General features: G+C 34.8%; 1 protein-coding gene across 1 annotated transcript in view; it reads right to left on the reverse strand.

Moving 5' to 3' along the window:
- Positions 1-17031, reverse strand: part of LOC132016447 (tyrosine-protein phosphatase non-receptor type 20-like) — an 87797-nt gene that overhangs the window by 28361 nt on the left and 42405 nt on the right. Inside the window, exon 3 of the mRNA XM_059397693.1 lies at positions 1808-1911. Within this exon, the coding sequence (XP_059253676.1) occupies positions 1808-1911 (104 nt within the window). The remainder of the gene's footprint in view (positions 1-1807; positions 1912-17031) is intronic.

Consider the following 17031-nt stretch of genomic DNA (forward strand, 5'->3'; position numbering starts at 1 on the left):
AGTACTATTACAATCCCTCTCATCTCCAACAAGACATGTTTAAAAAGCTATTTTCTTCAAACTCACCCATGAAGAAAAAGTGATGTTACCTGGGCAAGAATTCCTACCATAATTTAAACCTGAGACATATTTCAAGTCACACTTCAAAATCAACTTGATTACATTTATCCAAGAAGCAAACTGTTTTAGATGTCTGCAATTCAAATTAAAGTCTCACTTAGGACTCTAATAGGTCTTTGATTGAGTGAAATGTGATTTGGCTAACAACGCTAAGAAGGCACAAGGAGAAATATACCAAATTACCAAGATGTCAGGTCTTTTTTGGAGATTGCTCACCGAATCAAATTAATGTCAAATTAAAGAAAGGGCCAGATAACTTTTTCTAAAGAATGTAAGTTAGCTTTCCTGCACTGCATATACCAAGGACATATGAGGACAAAGTGAAAGCAGTAATACGAGGAGATAGGAGCTTGGTTTCTAGTCTCTGATGTGATTGAAAAGCTGTATCACAGACAAATCACTTCAGCTCTCTGAGACTTAATTTCTTCACCTCTAAAATGAGTGTTGGAATAAAAATGTCTTGACCTATCTTCCAAATCTAATAATCTATAAGTCTGAATCTAGATAATTCTAGGGATAGCATCATAACTGAAAGGGCATCAAGGGGCTATAACATAAAATTAATTCATGAAATGTTAAGAAAAGCAAATTCTGGTAAAATCAGCTGGTTTTCCCAACATGTTACTCTAAAAACCATCCAGAGATGTTCTCTAAGATACTCTTTTCCGAAAGGAAAGTTTAAAGCATATCAAAATTCATCCTTGATAGGTCAAGCCATAAAATTAAGGGGAAAACAAACGATGAAATGTATTTAGTTCTAGAAGGGAGTCAAATATGGTTATAAAAAGGATCTACTCAGGACGTTCTATGAAAGTGCTCACTTTGGAATTATCTCTCCTTCAGGTACAAAATCATTCTGATCAGAGAAAAGTATCAAAGTGGGTCTGAGAACCCAGCAGAGCATTAAGAACTAGAGACCGCCAGCCAGAGATGTGATGATAGTAGGTGGCCTCGATGCAGCCATTTTACCTGTCACATAGATTCCTCTATGAGAGAACAACCAAACCACAGTGCTGTTTTTCAAAGCAGCATGACTGTGAGTCCTAGGTGGAGAGGGCAGCCAAACTGGGGAGCAGGTGAAGCAGTGTCTGTTCTTGGTACTTACTTTGATCTCTAATAATGCTGGAACTTATAGAATGTGAGTCTGAGGACAGCAACACGATGGCAGTCCCAAAGCTCCAGTAGATAAGAGAAAAAAATGCAAACCACTGACATGATGAAAATGCATTCTCTTTTTGTGCTCTGATCCTGGCGTTATCTCCACAAGGAAGAAGACATGTGTAAAGGTGAGAGTGTTTGTCCCAGATTTTTCCCAATCCTCTACCTTTCCACAGTTTGGAGACACAGCACCATGCTGTCTCTAACTTTTAAGAATTCCATCAATCAATACATCTAAGGGTGCTTCGTATTTTATATGAAATTCATTTTGTAACTCTATTAGTAGCACAAAATGAAATCCATGCCAAAATAAGTAAAATTTCCAGAAGAGTATCAAAAGCTTTCTTTAGAGTTGCAAAGAGTTTTACTCCTTCAAATTACTATTTTGGTCATCTTCAACATCAGAGTGGCAGAGAATGAAAATTATTGTGCTAAGGAGAGCAAAATACACCACTATGTCTTAGAAAGCTTACTCTGTGATTAGATAGTAGCCACAATCATTTAGCAGACATCCCTCTTCTAGTTTTACCTTACGAGTCACTGATTTAGATGTCTTTTTCTCACTTGATGAAGGTGAAGTCTCCCGGGAAATCATGTCTTCCAAATCAGAGTCATTTCCCTTCTTATTTTTTCCTGAAAAAAGAGAAGGAAAGAATTGATCAAATGCAAAGGGCTACTACACAGAGAAAGGTTGTGTCTTAATGAGAAAACCCAAACTACACAAGGGGAATGTTTGTCTATTTTTCCTATTGTACAGTCATCTCATCTTTATCTCCTGTTTTAATCACTTTTCTCCCTGCTTTAAATAAATAACATAGCAAACATGATCCTTCTTCTAGGATCATCCTCAGAAGGTTAATTTTTGAGCAGTCCCTTTGTTCCTACTTCTGTATTATTCTTCAGGTAAATCCTAAATATGCACAATTTCCAGAACCTATGCATTGGGTATCACAGAAGATCATTCTTCTGTCTTTCAGGGTCTACTTCTTAGATGAGGAACAGTGTGGGTCCATATCTGGGCTCTCTACTCTGTTCTACTGGTCTATGTGTCTGTTTTTATGCCAATACCATGCTGTCTTGGTGACCACAGCTTTGTAGTAAAGCTTGAAATCAGGTAACGTGATGCCCCCAGTTTTATTTTTGTTTTTCAACATTTCCTTAGCTATTCGGGGTCTCTTCTGATTCCATACAAATTTCTGGATTATTTGCTCCAGCTCTTAGAAGAATACTGGTGGAATTTTGATCGGAATGGCATTAAAAGTATAGATTGCTCTAGGCAGTATAGACATTTTAACAATGCTTATTCTTCCTATCCAAGAGCATGGAATGGTCTTCCATCTTTTTGTGTCTTCTTCAATTTCCTTCATGAGTGTTCTGCAGTTCCTCGAGTACAGATCCTTTACCTCTTTGGTTAGGTTTATTCCCAGGTATCTTATGGTTCTTGGTGCTATAGTAAATGGAATCGATTCTCTAATTTCCCTTTCTGTATTTTCATTGTTAGTGTATAAGAAAGCCACTGATTTCTGCACATTGACTTTGTATCCTGCCACGTTGCTGAATTGCTGTATGAGTTCTAGTAGTTTGGGGGTGGAGTCTTTTGGGTTTTCCATATAAAGAATCATGTCATCTGCGAAGAGAGAGAGTTTGACTTCTTCATTGTCAATTTGGATACATTTTATTTCTCTTTGTTGTCTGATTGCTGTTGCTAGGACTTCTAATACTATGTTGAACAATAATGGTGAGAGTGGGCATCCTTGTAGTGTTCCTGATCTCAATGGGAAGGCTGCAAGCTTTTTCCCATTGAGGATGATATTTGCTGTGGGTCTTTCATAGATTTTATGAAGTTCAGGAATGTTCCCTCTATCCCTATACTTTGAAGTGTTTTAATCAGGAACGGATGCTGGATTTTGTCAAATGCTTTTTCTGCATCAATTGAGAGGGCCATGTGGTTCTTTTCTCTTCTCTTATTAATTTGTTCTATCACACTGATTGATTTGCGAATGTTGAACCATGCTTGTAGCCCAGGGATGAATCCCACCTGGTCATGGTGGATAATCTTTTTGATGTGCTGTTGGATCCTGTTTGCTAGGATCTTGTTGAGAATCTTAGCATCCATATTCATCAGTGATATTGGTCTGAAATTCTCCTTTTTGGTAGGGTCTTTGCCTGGTTTGGGGATCAGGGTAATGATGGCTTCATAGAAAGAGTCTGGAAGTTTTCCTTCTGCTTCAATTTTTTGAAACAGCTTCAGGAAAATAGGTGCTATTTCTTCTTTGAAAGTTTGGTAGAATTCCCCAGGGAATCCATCAGGTCCTGGGCTCTTGTTTTTTGGGAGGTTTTTGATCACTGCTTCAATCTTGTTACTAGATATCGGTCTATTCGGGTTGTCAATTTCTTCCTGGTTTAATTTTGGGAGTTTATAGTTTTCCAGGAATGCATCCATTTCATCTAGTTTGCTTAGCTTATTGGCATATAACTGTTGATAATAACTTCTGATGATTGTTTCTACTTCCTTGGTGTTAGTTGTGATCTCTCCCTTTTTATTCATAATTTTATTAATTTGGGCTTTCTCTCTTTTCTTTTGGATTAGTGTGGCCAATGGTTTATTGATCTTATTCTTTGAAAAAGCCAGCTTCTAGTTTCATTGATATGTTCTACTGTATCTCTGGTTATAACCTCATTGATCTATGCTCTAATCTTGATTATTTCCCTTCTTATGTGTGGAGTTGGTTTGATTTGTTGTTGATTCTCCAGTTCTTTAAGGTGTAGAGACGTTGGTGTATTCTGGATTTTTCAATTTTTTTGAGGGAGGCTTGGATGGCTATGTATTTCCCACTTAGGACCACCTTTGCTGTATCCCATAGGTTTGGACCTAAGTGTCTTCATTCTCATTGGTTTCCATGAATTGTTTAAGTTCTTCTTTGATCTCCTGGTTGATGCAAGCATTCTTTTTTTTTTTTCTTTTTTTTACTATGATCAAGTGGGATTTATTCCAGGAATGCAATGATGGTTCACAGGTGCACATGGACCAAAGCGATACAGCATATTAACAAAATAAAGAATAAAAATGATGTGATCATCTTTTTTTCCTCCCAGATTATTATTTTTAAATTTTATTTATTTTTTATTTTTTTAATTTATTTTTTATTTATTTTCAGCATAACAGTCTTCATTATTTTTGCACCACACCCAGTGCTCCATGCAATCTGTGCCCTCTATAATACCCATCACCTGCTACCCCAACCTCCCACCCCCTGCCCCTTCAAAACCCTCAGATTGTTTTTCAGAGTCCATAGTCTCTCATGGTTCACCTCCCCCTTCCAATTTCCCCCAACTCTCTTCTCCTCTCTAACTCCCCATGTCCTCCATGCTATTGGTTATGCTCCAAAAATAAGTGAAACCATTGGTCTTTAGCTTCCAGGTGTTTGAGTTCCTTCCAAACTTTTCCTTGTGATTGAGCTCCAGTTTCAAAGCACTGTGATCTGAGGTTATGCAGGGAATAATCTCAGTCTTTTGGTATCAGTTGAGTCCTGATTTGTGACCCAGTATTGGTCTATTCTTGAGAAGGTTCCATGTGCACTTGAGAAGAATGAGTGTTCTGTTGTTTTAGGGTGGAATGTTCTGTATATATCTATGAGGTACATCTGATCTAATGTTTCATTCAATGCTCTTGTTTCTTTATTGATTTTCTGCTTCGATGATCTATTTCTGAGAGAGGCATGTTAAGATCTCCTACTATTAATGTATTCATATCAATATGACTCTTTATCTTGATTAACAGTTGTCTTATGTAATTGGCTGCTCCCATAGTGGGGGCATAGATATTTACAATTGTTAGATCATCTTGGTGGATAGTCCGTTTAAGAATTATGTAGTGTCCTTTTGTATCTCTGACTACAGTCTTTAGTTTAAAATCTAATTTATCTGATATGAGAATCGCTACCCCAGCCTTCTTTTGAGGTCCATTGGCATGAAAGATGCTTCTCCATCCCTTCACTTTCAGTCTGGTTGTATCTTTAGGTTCAAAATGGATCTCTTGTAGACAACATATGGATGGGTCCTGTCGTTTTACCCAATCTGCAACCCTGTATCATTTTATGGGCACATTTAGGCCATTCACATTGAGAGTGATTATTGATTGATACGTTTTTACTGACATCGTGTTACGTTTGAAGTCTTTCTGTAGATTGTCTCTATAGTTCTGTTCAATGCTATTCTTAGGATTTTTCCTCTTTGATAGAACCCCCCTTAATATTTCCTGCAGTGTCAGCTTGGATAAAAGACCTCAACATGAGACAGGAATCCATCAATATCAGCCACAGCAACTTTTTTCAAGATATGTCTCCAAAGGCAAAGGAAACAAAAGCGAAGATGAACTTTTGGGACTTCATCAAAATCAAAAGCTTCTGCACAGCAAAGGAAACAGTCAACAAAACAAAGAGGCAACCCACGGAATGGGAGAAGATACTTGTAAATGACAGTAGAAACAAAAGGTTGATATCCAGGATCTATAAAGAACTCCTCAAACTCAACACACACAAAACAGACAATCATATAAAAAAAAATGGGAAGAAGATATGAACAGACACTCCTCCAATGAAGACATACAAATGGCTATCAGACACATGAAAAAATATTCATCATCACTAGCCATCAGGGAGATTCAAATTAAAACCACATTGAGATACCACCTTACACCAGTTAGAATGGCCAAAATTAGCAAGACAGGAAACAACATGTGTTGGAGAGGATGTGGAGAAAGGGGAACTTTCTTACACTGCTGGTGGGAATGCAAGTTGGTGCAGCCACTTTAGAAAACAGTATGGAGATTCCTCAAGAAATTAAGAATAGAGCTTCCCTATGACCCTGCAATTGCACTACTGGGTATTTACCCCAAAGATACAGATGTAGTGAAAAGAAGGGCCATCTGTACCCCAATGTTTATAGCAGCAATGGCCATGGTCACTAAACTGTGGAAAGAGCCAAGATGCCCTTCAATGGATGAGTGGATAAGGAAGATGTGATCCATATACACTATGGAATATTATGCCTCCATCAGAAAGGAGGAATACCCAACTTTTGTATCAACATGGATGGGACTGGAAGAGATTATGCTGAGTGAAATAAGTCAAGCAGAGAGAGTCAATCATCATATGGTTTCCCTTATTTGTGGAGTATAACAAATAGCATGGAGGACAAGGGGAGATGGAGAGGAGAAGGGAGTTGAGGGAAATTGGAAGGGGAGGTGAACCATGAAAGACTATGGACTCTGTAAAACAATCTGAGGGTTTTGAAGGGGCGGGGGGTGGAAGGTTGGGGGAACCAGGTTGTGGGTATTATGGAGGGCACATATGGCAGTGAGTATTGGTTGTGGTGCAAAAACAATGAATGCTGTTACACTGAAAAGAAATATAAAAATTAATCCATTAATTTAAAAAGAATGGTGTGTTACATAAGTCTCACTTTAACTTCTTGAATTTTTAATAATAAATTAGCAATGTGTTGATGTATACAGAAATTCATTTCAAGCTTTATTGAAGAATATAATATGAATTCTCCGTAGGAAAGCCATTGCTGTTTTATTATAGGATCATTACCCTATTACTTTAACTGCACAGACTATTTCATATAGAAGCCAAAGGAGATATTTTTCTCTGATCTTAAAACTGAGCATTCAAAGTACTGTTTCTTATATCATGGCAGCCCTCAATATTATGATTTAGAAATTTTGTGACATGGTATGTTAACTATACAATATAGTTATAGTATGTCAACAATACAAATATAGTAAAAAAAAATAGTAAACATATACTTTGGAAGTAAAACTGGTCATTCACTAATGTGTTAAAAAAGACAATAATTGTGAACTATTATAATATAAGTTAATTTTATATGTACATATTATGAAATATCAATGAAAACCCAATATATCAAAACTAACGTGAAAGTTAGCTAAAGCAGTGTTTAAAGCAGAAATGTATAGTTTTAAATACATTTATAACAAAAGCAGAAAAATATGGACAAAAATGAGTTTTATAGTCAATCATAAAGTCCAAGTAAAATTGAGGTAACCCCCCCAAAAGTAGAAAGACATCATAAAGAAATACATCTTATAGAAAATAATTTAAAAAAACAGACCAACAAAATCAAAGACTAGTTCTTTGACAAAAGACTTAAAAATACACAAACATCTTTCACTAACCAATTTACTAAATACTAAGAAGGGAAAAGGGCACAGCCACAGACCCAACTATCATTTTTAGAAGTACCATTAGACAAATTTGATGAAATGGAAACTTCTTCAGAGAATTGTAAATCATCTGAATCTACCTAAGAATATGTAGAAAGCATGAATAGTATAACAAGCACTTAAAAATTTAAACCAATAACTTAAAATCTCATCCCCAGGAGGTAACAGACATGGGCCCAAAGATGCGTCCAGATGAGATTTTATCAAATTTTCAATGAACAAAATTTCTTTCTTATAGTATTTTAGAGAATTTTTAATGTAAAATTATGTAATTTATACTAAAATGTCAGTAAAATCCTTACATGAGAACAAAAGATGTAAAATACAAGAAAAACTATAAGTCAAACTTAAAAATGGACATCAATGCAGAAATCCTAAGTACCGTATTACTAAATGGTGCAATGGAAGAACGTGTAGATTCAGTTAGATTTATCGAGAGATTTCAAATTATGACCAGTATCATAAAAATCTATCAGTGTCCTTTGCTATATAACAAATGTCAATAAAGGACAGAAATCATATTATTATCTGAACATAGAAAGAAAAATCATTTGAAAAATTTAACAGCCTTTCAAGGTAGAATAGAACTATTTTAACTTATTGAAAATGTTATTTAAAATACTGAGCTAACATTAAGCTTAAAGGTAAAACTTAGACACAGTCTCATTTTTTAAGAAAAACATAAAATGCCTGCTACCACCACCCTTATTTAATGTTGTATAATAAACAGGGCCCAAGCAATAAAACAAAAGAAGAAAGAAAAAAAAAAAAACCTTAAGAATTGGAAACAAAGCAAGTAAATCGTATTTGCAAATACATAGAAAATTAAAGAGACTCTGTATCATATTACTAGAAATAATAAAAACTTCAGACAGGATAGCTGATACAACAAATTAGAAACATTCCATAAACCAGCAATAACCAACTAAATATTGCAACAAAAGAAAATGTATCATTTACAATAGAAATAAAAATAAAAGGTAACTAGAAATAAAGCAAAAATAAATAGTAAAAATTGCAAAATCTTACGGAAGTTTACAAAAAGTAGCACCCATATTTATACAGAAGAAAACTGAGTATCATAATAATGGTAAATAGTTTCTAAATTAATCCACGGATTTAATGCAAATCTAATCAAAATTTAAGCAGGATGTGTGCAGTGTGCGTGCGTGTGTGTGTGTGTGTGTGTGTAGACAAACTAGAGAATACAAGTCCAAGAACAGCAAAGACAACCTGGACAAGGAAAACAGATTGGGGCATTTGCCCTATCAGATGTCAATACTGATTATAAGTTAAAGTAATCAACAGGGTGCACTGGTGTAGGAGTAGAAAATAGAGGAAGAAAAGAGAATAGGGATTCTTAAACAAACTCAAGTACCTAAGAGAATTTACTCTTAGATAGTGGTGGCACTGCAGATCAGAGGGAAAACATAAAATAAATACTGTTGGGACAAATGGCTTTCCTGCTAGAAAAAAAAAAAAAAATATATATATATCCCTATCTCAGAGCCTGATAAGACCAAAGATGATAGTATACAAAAAAAAAAAAAAAAGCTACTTTTATTCTCTCAGGGTAGGAATAGATTTTCTAATTACAAAAGCACAACTTACAACTTACAGAAGAAAATATTGATAAATTTGAATATTAATTAAAAGGCACTGTCAAAAAAAAAAAAAGACACTGTCAGTAGGGGTGCCTGGCTGGTTCAGTTGGAAGAACATGTGACCCTTGATCTCAGGGTTGTACATCTGAGCCCCAGGTTGGTTGTAGAGATTACTTAAAAACAAAATCTTTAAAAGAAATGGGGGGAAAAGGTACATCAATAGGGTTCAAAAAGAAAAAAGTATTCACTAGGAAGAAGTGATATGCATCTAGGACATATAGAGAATTCCTGAAATTCAGCAAGACAAGCCAATGGGGGGAAAAATGAGTCAAGTATATTAAACTAGCTGCTATTCTTAGTAGGAAATAACAACCTCCAACTACTGCTGATTTGAGAATAAGTAAAATTTATGGCATGTCCTCTGGGCAATTCCTCTAACCACCAAAAAAGCTGAGCAAAGAGACATGGGTCTCCTGAATGCTGAAGGTGCGTATCTAACACTCACTCCTGTTACTGATGTTAAAACTGTACCATATCCTCCCATAATCCTTGACATTAAAAGTTACTGCCACTATTGCTTCACACTAAGATTCAAAGAACAGGGAATTCTGTGAACTTAAAAAGGAGCTTTATATGCTAAGGTGGCAATTCTGTTTTTAAATGCCTGTAAGAATTATATACAAGCAACTCACAGAAGAAGAAAACCTACAGGTCAATAAATGTATTTTAAAAATCCAATGTCACCTAATAAACAAATGAAAATTTAAGTAACCTACGCTGATGTTCACTTCTGTCTATGGGGAATTTATCACTTAATCACAACTAGAAAATAGGACAAAATACATTGAAACAACAATTTTCAGACATTGCACAATAGATTATGATCTCAGAGAGAGGGGAAACAAATGAGGTGAGCCTTATGATTGCCTCCAGATTAAGACCACAGGGAGTTTCCAGGTCATAGCTCAGGGAGAGAATTGAAAGAGAGTCAAGTGATCTCACTGAGTTGCAGAGAAAGAGATCAAAGCTCAGAGAGACTGTGGCAAGTAGAATTTGCAGGGTAGAATGTCAAGGGAGGAGGTAGCTATACAAAACAAGAAAATCTGAACATTTGCAAAGAAATCCTCTCTTACCCTTTGCAGAATATGGGTCTGCTTATATGTAGGACAATTCCTGACATCAAGGAAAATCACTGGAAAGCAGCAGAGATTAGTAGGAGCTAGAAAAAGTTTGTGTTCTTATAATCCAGAATGAGGATATCTCACAATACATGGGACTCTGGGGAGGGTTCACAGAACACACACTTCTTAGCAAAACTAAATTATCCCCAGAATAAAGGCTTCCTTGCACCATCTTTAAGAAGCTTAATAGCAAGCTTCAAAAAGAATCAAGTTCAATTTGAACTTCAAGTAATAATACAACTTCAAGGCAGAAAATACCAACACTTTCTTAGAGGAATTTAAAAAGAAATCCAGCATCCAAAAATTTGCAAAAAAAAAAAAAAAAAAAAAATTTGCAACACCCGGCATCCAGTAAACAATTAACAGGGATGCACAGGAGGAGGAAAATATGTCCTATGACCAGAAAAGTCAATCAATAGAAATATACTTAGAAAGAATAGATGATGAAATTTATAAACAAGAAGATTTAACAAGCTAGTATAACTTGTATGAAGGCACTCAAGGAAGTAAAATAAAACATAATGAGAAGAGAAATAGAAACTGTAAAAATTAAACCCAAATGGAATTTCTAGTGATGAAATACATAATATATGTACTGGATAGAACTAACAACAGATGAGACAGTAGAGAAGAAAAGACCAGTGTATGTCAACATACAGCAATGAAATGATCCAAAAATGAAGCACATGATGGGGGAGTGGGGCAAGACTGAACAGAAAGTCAGCAAACTTTAAAAGAAAAAAGAGGGAGAAAGATACCATGCTAACATTAGTCAAGAAAAAGTTAGAATGGCTAGATTAGCATTAGATGAAGTAGACCTCAGATTAAAGAGCATTATCAGTGATAAAGATGATATTACATAATGACAGAGGCTGATTTATTAGAAAAACAGCAATTTAAAATCTATATTCAACTCATAGCAAAAACCCAGATTAATATGAAATAAAAGCTAACAGAACTGAAAAGAGAAAGACACATATCCACAAAACTTTCTTTCAGCAACTGACATAAAAGAAAAAAAAATCAGTGAAGCCTTGGAAGATTTGAAACACACTATAATTCATACTGTCCTAATTTAAAAGTGCAAAACACTTCACCTAAAAACAACAGAATATATATTGAAGTATGCATGGAACATTTTCAAGGATTATACACTGAGCTATAAAATAATTCTCAATAAATTTACAAGCTATGAAATCACCCAGAGCTTATCATATAAATTATAAAATACATCTTACAAATATTCTCAGATCACAATGGAACTAAATTAGAAATTTATAATATTAAGATATATGGGAAATCTCCAAATATCTGGAAACTTTACAACAAATTTTTTAACCTGTGAGTCAAAATAAGTCACAAGAGAATCTAGAAAACTTCTTAAACTTCCTGAGGGTAAATAAAAACAGCATATTGAAATTTTAAGGATGAAGCCAAAGGAATGTTTTATAGAAATGTACAGCATTGGATACTTGTATGAGGAAAGTAGAAATCCAAACTATCTAAAATTCTACCTTATGGTAAAATCCAACTATCTAAACTTCTGCCTTATGGAATTAGAAAAGAAGAGCAAATTCAAAGAAGCAGAAGAATGGAAATGGTGGTAAAAACAGAAATCACTGAGAGAAAAATAATCAACTGTGCCAACGTTTGGTTCATGGAAAAGATCAATAAAATTGGTTAATCTTCAGATGCATCAAAAAATAAAAGAGAGAAGAAACAAGACTAACAACCCGAGGAATGAAAGGGAGGATAACACCATATTTTCTATAAGAATGTAAAGTGTGCTAAAGGATACAGGTAACTTAATGTCATGTTTGACAACTTAGATGAAATGAACAAATAATTTGAGAGACAAAAATCTACCATAGTTCATTCAAGAAGAACTAGATAATATGAATAGCCCTATATCGTTTAAAGAAAGTGAATTCATAATTTAAAATCCTCCCCCAAAGAAACATCAGATCTGAAGAGCTTCACTAGCAAATTCTACAAAACATTAAGGAAAAACACTGCTTCTACAACAATTAGCCGTAAAGCTGACGAGAGGAGACATAAAAACTGAAGAGGACATAAACACTATTGTATTCATCTACTAGGTCTGTGATAACAAATAGCACAAAGTGGCTTAACGATAGAAATTCAATTTTCTTACAGCTCTGGAGATTGAAAGTCCAAGATCAAGGTGCCAGCAGTTTTGGTTTCTCCTAAGTCATTTCTCCCTGACTACCTTCTTGTTGTGTCCTCACATGGCCTCTTCTCTGTGCATGCATATCCCTCGTGTCTTCTCCTCTTCTTAGAAGGATACTTGTCCAATTTGATTATGGCCCCACCTGTATGATGTCACTTAACCTTCATACGCTCTCTAAAGGTCCTATCTCCAAACACAATCACTCTGGGGGTGAGGGTTTCAACTTGTGAACTTCAGAACACTCTGCAGTTCCTAACAACTACCTTGATACCAATATCAAAGATATTAGAAGAAAATTACAGATAAACATCCTTTCATGAATGAAAATGCAAAAGTCCTTAACAAAATATGTTAAATCAAATCCAGAAATACGTAGAAAGGGTGGTATATTGTGACCATATGAAATTTATCCAAAAATATAAAGTAAGCTAACACTTCAAGAACAATCTGTATAAGTCACTGTAGGAATACACTCAAAATGAAGAAAAACAATCATTCAATAGATGCAGAAAAGAATTTAACAAAATAAAATTCCTATTTACAAAAAAAAAAAAAAAAACCTTCAGCAGACTATGAATCGAAGAGAAACCTCTCAACCCGATAAAGAGTATCTACAAAAAATCCTATGGTTAACAGCATTCCTAAGAGTGAAAGCCTGAACTCTGTCTCTCTAAGATCTGGAACAACTGAAAGATGTCTGTCCTTAATACATCCTTTCAACAACAACATATTGGAAGTATTAGCCAGTGCTGTTAGGCAAGAAAAAGAAGACAAAAAGATTGCTAAAGAAGATGTATGAAACTCTTATTCAAAGATAGTATGATTATATATACAAAAAATCATGAGGAATCTATTTTAAAAAGCTGTTAGAAATTATAAATAAACTTAGCAAGGTTGTGAGATATGCAGTCAGAATACAAAATCAGCAGTATTTCTATGTGTAAGCAAGGAACAATCTAAAAATCACAATTAAAAAATTTAATAATATAAGAAACCTGAAATACTTGAAACATGCTTAAGACCTATACACTGGAAACTACAAAACATTGGGGCACATGGTTGACTCAGTCAGTTAAGTGTCTGACTTTGGCTCAGGTCATGATCCCGGGGTCCTAGGATCGAGCCTCAAGTTGAGCTCCCTGCTTAATGCGAAGTCTGCTTCTCCTTCTCCCTCTGCTCCACGGCTCCAGCTCTTTCTTTCTCCCAAATAAAAATATATGTTTATAAAAAATAAAAAAATTTTTTAAAAACACCCTACAAAGCATTGCTGAAAGAAATTTTAAAATACCCGAATAAATGGAGAAATACATATTGTCTTTGCATTCGAAGATTCGATATTGCAAATATTCGATGAATGAATGACATATTCAATGTCAAATACCCCCACAGTGATCTCAATCAAAATCCCATTAGGGGTTCTCTGTAGAAACTGACAAGCTAATTCTAAAATGTATATAGAATGCCAAGGGCCTCGGACAGCAACAACAATTTTGAAAAAGAACAACACCAAAAGACTTTACCACTTAATTTCTAGACTTATTACAGAGCTATAATAATTAAGATACTAGGACTCTGGAATAAGGACAGAAGTATAAAGCAATGGAACAGAATAAAAAGCCCACATGCAATTCTACAAAGATATATATTCAATGATTTTTTTATATAATTTTTTATTTTTTATAAACATATATTTTTATCCCCAGGGGTACCTAGGTAACTTAATGGAGAAAAGAGAGATGTTTCAAAAACTGATGCTGAAATAACATGGGGGGAAAAAAAACCCTCAATCCTTATATTACCCCATTAAAAAAAGGAGTAAATCAGAGATATAAACCTAATAGCTAAACTACAAAATCTTAGAAACAGGAGGAAAAATGTTTACAGTTATGCAAGTAATTCTTAATACACAGAAAAAAAAACATGATGGACATAAAAAACCCTGATAAACTGTATTTCCTCAAAATTCACTGTTTGATTAATCCTAATAATTTCTCAACAGCTTTCTCTTGAATTTATCCGATCAGTAATGTCCAAGTGTCATATATCACACTTGAATTTCACCTCTTTGATCCCAGTTCTGTCATTTTTGTGGCACACGATTTGGCCAAGTTCCCTAATTTCTCTGTGTCTCAGTTTCATCATCTATAGAACAGAAATACCAACAGTGCCTGTGTCATAAGGACATTATGATGATCAGCTGAGGTATTACACCTGAAACACTCAGTACAGTGCTTCACATGGGCTCAGCATTTAAAGTTTGTTATGACTGTTAACATTTCAAGAATTCACTGTTCATTTACATTTTTCAAGATTTATTCCATTAAACCATGTGATTATTTTTCTGTCTATTAAAAAAAAAAATCCAGGGTCCAGAAACAATGATACTACTGTAGTAACAAACAAGCCAGTGTCCAGATCTTGATTTCTAAATACTGTTCTCCAGTAAAACAAATCTCTTTCTAGAAGTGACTGAATCTAGGGCCTGGCCAGGAAAACTCAAGATAAGCCTGGAGTACCTTATAATGCAGTAAAGTAGCAAAGTGCTCAAAAAAACTAAAGGATGGGGAACATGAAAGGACAGGACACAGGAGTCAATCTGAAAGTCCTTCCAAGGGCCAGGACTAGAACAATTTTGAACACTAAAATAAGTAACAACTGGATTATAATGAAGCATAAAATAAATATGAGTTTATACTCATATAAACTAATGATCAAATAAATAAGTAGGGGATGATAACAAACCTTCTTTACAGGAAAAGCTCCAAAATGTATATATACTCCCTCCTCCAATAGGTAGAGTTTAATTCTTGGTCACTTCCCCACCCAGAGGGCAGACTACACTTAGTAATTCAGTTCCAAAGAGTGATAAAAGGGAAATACAGTAACTTTACAGCAGAGAAAACACCTCTGGCAAATACCACCTTAACCAAATGATGACCGTTAAAGAGTTTCAGTGGTGTAACGTGGATGTCATGTGCCTCCTGAGATGATGTGACAAGAAGAGCACTTCAATTCTGTGGTATTCCATCCCCAAACCTGTAACTCTAGTCTAATCATTAAAAAAAAAAAAAAAAAAATCAGACAACTGTAAATTGGGGGCCATTCCACAGGATACCTGGCCACTATTCAACCTGTCAAGGTCACAAAAAAACAAGGAAAGACTGAGAAACTGACACAGACCAGAAGAAACTGGGGAGACATACTGACTAAATGCAATGTGATATCCTGCGCTGGATCCTGGAACAGAAGAGAAAATGAATGGGGATAAAAAGGCGAAATTCAAATAAAGTCTGGAATGTAGTTAATACTTGTATGCCAAGGCCAGTTTCTTTAAGGTCGATTTTGACAAATGAACCCTGATAATATGAGATGATAACAACAGGGAAAATGGATGAAGGGTATTGTGGATGTTCTGTACTATCTTCATAATATGTCTGTAAATCAAAAATTACTCTAAAATAGTTTTTATGTCAACAAATTATCAATTTAGGGAAATAAATTTCTTCAAAGACCCAAATATTTTTTAATTTTTGGATGTGCACATTTTAATAGAATATAATCCCTCTGTTCCATTGTTTTTAATAGAATCCTCCTTATTTCTGTTTTGTCCAAGGTCTCCTCATGATTAAATTCAGATTATGCATTCTCGACTGGAATACCACATAGGTGAGGCTCCTTTCTCAGCATTTTACATCTGAAACCTTACACTGTCCTTCTCTCCCTCATTACTGGCATGAATTCTGACCACTGATTGAAGTCCAATTGTTCTCCTATCTTGCAATTAATGCACAATCTATAGGGAGACATTTTGTGACCACACACATCCTGCTCTTCATTGAAATTTTCACCTATATTTAGCATCTATTGCTGCTTTTTGCTTGATTCAGTCTTCTGTAATGGGTACAAAATAGTAAGTTTCCAACCTTAGCACTCCCTCCATTTTTTCTTTTATTGTGGTAGAAAACATATAACCCAAAATTGACCATCTTAACCATTTTTAAGTATATAGTTCAGTAGAGTTAACTATATGCATATTGTTATGAAACAGATCTCCAGAACTTTTTCATCTTGCAAATCTGAAATTTAAACATTAAGTAATTCCATTTATCCCACTCCCCCCAGCACCCAGTAACCACCATTCTACTTCCTGTTTCTATGAATTTGACCATTTTAAATACCTCACATAAATGGAATCATATGGTATTTATCTTTTTGTGACTGGCTTATTTTACTTAGCATAATAACCTCAAGGTCCATCCATGTTGTTGCATGTGACAGGATTTCCTTCCTTTTCAAGGTTAAGTAATATGCCATTTTATGAATATACCACATATTGTTTATCCACTCATTCACTGGTCAATTCCCCATTTTATTCAGATGTAATCAACATGCAGCATTATATACGGTTAAGGTATATCACATAATGATATGACTTATGCATATTGTGAAATGATTATCAAATCAGTTTAGTTACTCTTCATCATTTCATATAGATTCTCTTAACAAATTTCATGCATACCATACAGC

Source organism: Mustela nigripes, chromosome 4 (assembly GCF_022355385.1).
Source record: "Mustela nigripes isolate SB6536 chromosome 4, MUSNIG.SB6536, whole genome shotgun sequence".
Lineage (NCBI taxonomy): Eukaryota > Metazoa > Chordata > Mammalia > Carnivora > Mustelidae > Mustela > Mustela nigripes.